Below are 7,184 nucleotides of genomic sequence, written 5' to 3' on the forward strand. Positions count from 1 at the left end.
TGAGATCCCAGCTTCCTGGAAGCTTTTTTCTGGGGTTTCTTTTAGCTTTTATATTTGTTACAATGTTCAAACTGCAGGCTCAGAGGCCTGCAAGGCAGGCGGGGAACGTTGCAGTCCTCTGTCACTGAAGCAAGCAAGCCTCATGTTCAGTTTAAGCTGCCTGGCTGCCGGCCGCCACCTTGGCTGGCAGTTAATTTGCATATCACCCTGATTAGCCAATAGGAAGGTTATCGGTCGTACGCCAATTACCATGTTTCTCTTTTATTAGATAGGATGCGCCTCAGTAACCGGTAGGACCGAACGACTGGTAGCTATGATGTGCACTGACCACCAGGGGGCAGATGCTCAATGCAGGAGCTGCCCCCTGGTGGTCAGTGCGCTCCCACAGGGGGAGAGCCACTCAGCCAAAAGCTGGGCTTATGGCTGGCAAACACAGCTGTGGCAGAAGCCTCTCCCGGCCGCCGCAGCAGCAGTGCTACCAGATGGTGGAAGGCGCAGCCGGGGCGGGATGAGCAGCTGTGGAGCTGTGTCCAGCCCCAACAGGGGCTTATCCCCAGCCGCATGCCACTTCAGCACTGCTATATCCCTTGGGCGGGGGTTGGGGGGGCAGTCCAACATCCCCCAAGGGGTCCTAGATTGCGAGAGGGCGCAGGCCAGGCTGAGGGACCCCACCTGTGCACAAACCCGTGCACCAGGCCTCTAGTTTTAATGTAAGACTATTCTTGGACTAATCTGCTTTTATTAAATTAAAAGGCAGAGTACGAGTGAGCTATAATAGAAACACCCACTCAGATTTCACAAACCCAGAACAGTAACAATGGATTATGAGACACACAGGGGAAAAAAGCAAGATTTAAACAGGTCTTCAAGTTGAGCAGCCATCAGTATCACCTGGGAAGTTTGTTAAAGAATCCCAAGTCCCACCACAAATATTCTGATTACACAGTTTATCTTATGTTATTATTATTCTTTAATCCTCACTAGAGGTCACTGAGAGAGAGAGAGAGAAGCATCGATCAGCTACCCTTCATACGTGCCCCAATCGGGGATCAAACCTGCAACTCACAAATGTGCCCTGACCAGAAATCAAACTGGCAACCTTTCAGTGCACAGGACAAGCACAAACCAAGTGAGCCACTCTAGCCAGGTCAGTAAAGCATATTTTTAATGAACATCCTGACAATTTTGATGCAGGTAGTTGGTGAATCACAAAAGCTTTATACATATTGCTTTCTAGAAATAGATTCTTGAGGGAGACACAGTGATAACTGCATCAACTGTGGAGTCTAGATCTGGCTGTGATTTTTGCTTTTGTCACTCTGTTGGTGTGTGAATTTTGATAAAGTATTTAGCTTTTATGATTATCTTCCTTATCTGAATTAAGAAAGCATATATTGCTTGGCCTGTGTGACGCAGTGGTTGAGCTTCAACCCATGAACCAAGAGGTCACTGGTTCAATTCCTGGTCAGGGCACAGGCCCAGGTTGTGGGCTTGATCCCCAGTAGGAGGTATACAGGAGGCAGCTGATAGATAACCATCGATGTTTCTATCTCCCTCTCCCACCCCAAAAAAAGCAACAAAAACACATGTAATAAAAAAGAGTACATCAACTTCAAACAAACATGTAGGAACCACATTCCAACATAAACCTAAGAAGGAAAAAAAAACCCACAATAAAAACCCAAGAACTGTTTCCATATCAGTAAATAAATATGGGGAACACTTATCTCCAGATAAGTATAAAGGTAATAAAATAAAGCAAAAGGCAGGTAGATTTAACAAAATTAGAACATAATTAAAATTAGAACAACAATATTAGAAGACAAATTAGAAAAAATAAATTTTTTAAGTAATTGTCAAATTCATAACAAACTCAAACAAGAGGCTAAGAACAGTATTTCACAGAAAGGCAACATTTATTAACAAACTAAATTTAAATTTTATTAAAGTTTCCCTAAAACCCTCAATTAAAAAAATTACAAATGTGATCTTTGTTCTTAAGGTCCTTGAGGAATTACAGATGAATAGGCAATTTCTTACTGAACAGATGCAATCACCAAACACTCAAAATTAATTTAGTGAAAATAACAGAGTTTCAGTCTCCTTCACTCAACTTAACTCTTTAGGACTGGTTAATGGGGGGTTTTTCAACCTCACTACTACTGACATTTTGGACCAGGTAACTTTTGCCAATAGTACCCCTTTCACCTATTGTGAAAACAAAAATACGTCTCTAAACATTGTCAAATGTCCTTTGGTTGGCTAAACCACTACCAGTTTAGATCCACTGGGTCAATCGATACTACCCCTTCTGGTGCCATCTTAAAAATTACTTCCCCAGAAATAGCCACACCTAACCCCAACTAGGATGAATCCAATTCTATATGAGGCTGTGTGCTGGTTCTAAGAACTGGGGTATGGGAGGGACCTTTTTCTGTGCTGAAAAATAAATATACATATATGCCTGCACAAACAAAATGTATTTCTGAAAGGGCACACACATACTGTAACAGCCAATGCTGGAGGGCAGAGGGCCTAGACACTGGGATTGAAAGGTTTATAATCTCTCTTTTTGTACCGATTTCATTTACCACATGCCGACATTAATTTTCAGTAATAAAAGAAAACATGTGTGTCTGTGGGGAGGATATATATAGAGAGGAAAATGTGTAAGGATTCATTAATAAAGCTGTGGGCAACAAGATTAGACCCATTCACCCTAGCCAGTTTGGGACAGAGCATCGGTCTCTCTGTTCCACTCTCTAAAAAAATCAATGGAAAAATATTCTTGGATGAGGATTTAAGAAAAAAGATTAGATCCATTCTATTGACAAATAGTTGCTGAATATCTGTTCTATGAGAGGTACTGGTAATACAACAGTAAGCAAAGCTAAAAGAAAGAAAACAAACAAAAAAAACCCCACCCTTTACATTGCTTACTTTCTAGTTTTAGAGAGTGTGTGTGTTAGGGAGGCGTTTTTATATTTAACTTTATCTACGTTCTTATCTTTGAGAAAAATTAGGGCTTTCACAATAAAAATTTAAGTAAGGCTCTTTAGGCAATCAACTTCCCCCAAATGTTTTCTTTCACAAACGGCAATGGTATAAACTGGTTAACATTAACTTTAAAAAAATCATAAATTTCTACTGTAAGGACTGTTATTAAAAATTATGGGAGAATGTTATCAGACAAAGAACAAGGATAGTGAGCATTTTTCTTGATAGATAAGAGAACCTCCAATTTTCAAATGCTATCTACTAGTCAAGAGCCAATTCAATTGAGAAAGATTATATATATTGTAAGCAAAAAGTGGTAATCAAATTTTAGCATAAGCAAATACAAATTTGCTTATGTGCAGAAGCTGACCAACCAAACAAACTTAGATGTATAAAATCAAACTCAGACATGAGATAAATGATGCATTCATTCTTATGTCATTCCTTAAAATCACAAGCCTTGAATACTGTCCTTAACCAACCATGTACTCTTGGAACCTTAAAGAGAATTACAGTTCACCTAAATTTGGCATATTATGTACAGTTTTGATTGTTGCAGCTCAAAAAAGGCAAAGGAACTAAGGAAAGTAGAGGGTGAGTGCTATGACAACAGACTGTCGCCAAAAAAATACTCAGAAGAGCGTGCTTTTTACTACAACCTCATCTTAAGAGAACTCATTAGACTTGGAATGTTAGAAACAAATGCATCATAAACTTGTCTAACCAAATTAATGAGCAAGGTTTCTAAGAGAAGCTAGGTCAACATCTACTCTTAAGACTGACCTAGGGGAGGATGCTCTGCTATAGTATACACCTTGAAGGCACAGTTGGTGCCAGGGCTTTCATGCTTTACTAGATTTATCTTGAGCTTGATCCAGCAAAGACATTCTTTAATTACTAACCCCAATTACATAAACCTCACTGTGTCCAGTGAGCAAAGGGTAGATTTATCTACCCAGGTTACACATAAAAGTAATTTACTGCTGATAGTGATCCAACTCTACAAGGCAAAATGACAATAGAATTCAATGATAAATCAGTTTCTGGATCACAAACATGTTTAAACTAATTTTATTCTTCAATACAACAGCACTTGAATTTTATAGGATTTTTACATTTTAAATTTGTCAATGTGGGAAAATGAAGCCACAAAACAGTAAAAATATAATTAATGCATAATATTGATTATAAAATCAAATAAGCTTATATCCAGCATCTTAAAATTTAAGCCTGTAAGGGCTTAATTTATTGACTGGTGTTCAGTTTACTTTGTGAGGACTCATGCTTTTTTTAAGTTTACTCTACTTAAACCATTCTATTATAACCCTAAAAAAATTTTTCTCCCAATGATGCGGGGGATTATGAATTTAAAAGTGACTCACATTCAATTTGAGACCACCCCCTTCACCCTAAAAGAATAGGGAAAAAAAAATAAGAGAGTGAGGCTGTGCAATTGATGTAAGTGTACGTACACAGATATTAAAACCACTTTTGATTTAATAGTAAAGGTAAAAAGACAACAATTACATATGAACGGTGAAAAATTACTTTTCAAAATAGAAATTAACACCAGATTTCAATTATCCTGCTAATTACAAGTCAATGCAAAATTCTAAAGTTCACCTCCATACACATATAAAGACATAAATAGGGTAATAGAAGTTAATATTCTAGCTTTTCTTATTGAACGATGGCGTTTAAATAAAATAGTGAAAGTTAGAACGCAAGTGACCTGGAGTTCACCAGTCAACTTCAAGTTAAAGCTGTGAATTTTAGCTGTAAGCAAGATGGTTGTTTTAAAGCACACCAACCATGTTACAGGGACAAATTATGAAAGAGAGAGGATTCAAAATGATAAGTGTAGTCTTGTAGAGAGATAATTTACTGGATGTAGAAAAGTAAGCCTGATTCAGCAAATGGGACATCTGTAGCCACATAAAGATTTTTCAAACTATTTTGCCTTGTGATTTCTACAAGCATTTTCCAGGGCTACTTAAGGAAAGCCATAGTTATATTAGTATTCATTAGTTCACTACTGTCATTGCAGACAATTTAAATATAAATTTAATTCTCTCAATGTAAATGTTATTACCAAAGACTTCCTCTCTCTTCCATAACACCATCATTGACCTAAGTTCTGTGCACAAGAAATACTAGGAAAATGGAAACAGATCAAGAATCACACAAATTTAAAAGAGAAAAAGTAGAAGAAACAAAGGATGCAAGAGACCAAACGGGTACAAATACATACTGTTCAAGACAAACCTATATGCCAATCTAATAAACCAAATCAGACATGATCAGAAGAGATGAAAATAAGAATCAATCTAAATTATGAAGCTTTTCTTTCCAATTTTCCAATCCAAAACAAAATTTTAAGGACCTTTTCAAAGGCTTTTCTTAGCAAAAAGATCCTAATGACAATCCACAAATAGTATATAGTCTTCCATGGTCCATTTCTCTATACACACCTTTCAGAATAGCATTCTAAAAATAGCTGTGATAAAAAAAGACCAAAAAATACAGTGAGAATTAAGGTAGAGTTAAATATTTCTAAACAATATGCAATTTTTTAAACATATGCAACACAATATGCATGGTACTCTGAAAAGAACAGACACCAAATTCACATCTTTCAAAACTTAAAATAAAAATTTCAACTAAATGCCATTTACTAAATGTGCCAAGATTTACAGGTAATGTTCAAAATCAGTGCCTTAGTATTGTAGGGTAAGTTTTACTCCAAAATTACCCACACACACACACCCACACCCACCCCTGACATGGTATGTTTGCAGCAAGACTGGACGTTTGAATCACCAAAAATTTAAGTAGACAACTAATGCTAACGCGTGATAAACAGGAATTATTGTGTTAGCAAGTGAACTATAACTGCAAACATTTAATTCTTTCAAAAGGTCATTTCAAACTAATGTTACAATGAAGCCCTATTCACAACATTGGAAACAATGAGTCCAAATACAATTAAGATGTACAACAGAATGACTAAACTTACCCAAATTACACTGCACATTGCTATCTGAGACTACTGAAATTTTAGACATAAAATTTAAATAATGAACACCGAGTTAATAATCCTTTGAGTATCTAAGAAATGTTTCTTTTTATCTTTCAGCTCAAACGACCTGGTAGAGCCCGACACAGTCTTGGAGGCTTGTCATCACAAATGAAGCAACATGTTCACCAGGAGATTTACCTTTACTGTTCACTTTGGACACTAAACCCAAAAGTAAAGTCAATAACCTTATCTTATCCCCCCCACCCCCCGCGTATCGGCTTAGTTAAAATTTGGTTGCAGTAAGAACAGACAATAAAACAGTACTTACATTTTTATTGAACTTGGTGAAAGAATGGTACATATAAAACCTGTGCATATAAACAATCGCAGTGTTTATCGTAAGCTGTGAGCTGAAGCGCAACATTGAGGAAATGTCCGAGGAAAACAATTCTGATGGGAAATTCCCCGTCTGGGTCCTTCTCCAAGCCCTCCCGTTCACCCAAACCCCAACTAGAAGCAGGAAGGAAATAAACAGACGAGCCCAGAAGGGACTCATCACCAGCTACGACCAAACTCGACGTCAAACCGTCGAAACGCGCGCGCTCGCACCAAACCACGCCGGGAGCCGAGGGACCCCGGTGTCAAGTCTTCTTAATCTTTTAGGTGTATTATTATACTTATATATTGTCCATTCTTTGCCATTTCTAATTGGCCTGTGAATCAAATGTAGCATTTCATAGGTGATACCTTTTGGTTCACCTTCTTTCCAAAACACCTATACATTCTTAAGCTCACATGAATATGCATTTAGAAAGTTCAGATTTGCTTTGATCTGTGAAATGTGAAGTGTGCCCTGTGAAATTCTTTGTGTCTGGTGGCCTTATGGTGGCCGGAGTGGGGACCGGGCGTGAGCAGTGGAGGGCCAGGCACAGGAAAGGATACACATTGAGACGCTGTCCCATCTCCTGGATAAGGTTAGCCGCCTGCTGGCGGTACGACAGCTCTATGTCCGCCTCCACTCCGCAGCGGCGGCTCGGCGTGTTCTCCAGCTGTTCCCGAGTAAAGAACCAGCGAGAAGAAGCTCCACGGCCCGACGCCATGACACTTCCTCCTCCGCCCGCTCCCTCGGCCGCCCCCCTCCCCTCCCGGCTCGCGGACTCCTCGCCAA

General features: G+C 38.8%; 1 protein-coding gene and 1 long non-coding RNA gene across 7 annotated transcripts in view; one reads left to right on the plus strand and one right to left on the minus strand.

The window, feature by feature from the left end:
- Positions 1 to 4,212, plus strand: part of LOC107183739 — a 23,046-nt gene extending 18,834 nt beyond the window's left edge. The window contains exon 3 of the long non-coding RNA XR_001514556.1: positions 4,200 to 4,212. This is a non-coding gene — a long non-coding RNA (uncharacterized LOC107183739). The remainder of the gene's footprint in view (positions 1 to 4,199) is intronic.
- Positions 1 to 7,178, minus strand: part of CCNT2 (cyclin T2) — a 42,478-nt gene extending 35,300 nt beyond the window's left edge. For 3 of the 6 annotated variants that reach the window (XM_015566527.1, XM_006767742.2, XM_006767741.2), the window contains exons 1-2: positions 6,959 to 7,177; positions 6,345 to 6,426 (exon numbers count right to left, since the gene is read on the minus strand). In XM_015566527.1, the coding sequence (XP_015422013.1) occupies positions 6,345 to 6,426; positions 6,959 to 7,116 (240 nt within the window). In that variant the 5' untranslated portion in view covers positions 7,117 to 7,177. Of the gene's footprint in view, positions 1 to 3,629; positions 3,640 to 6,344; positions 6,427 to 6,958 lie in introns of those variants that run through there. The other 3 variants (XR_435866.2, XM_015566529.1, XM_015566528.1) reach the window with 3 other exon arrangements.
- Positions 7,179 to 7,184: the final 6 nt, after the last annotated feature.

The sequence above is a fragment of the Myotis davidii genome, unplaced genomic scaffold, assembly GCF_000327345.1.
Source record: "Myotis davidii unplaced genomic scaffold, ASM32734v1 scaffold923, whole genome shotgun sequence".
NCBI classification, from domain to species: Eukaryota; Metazoa; Chordata; class Mammalia; order Chiroptera; family Vespertilionidae; genus Myotis; species Myotis davidii.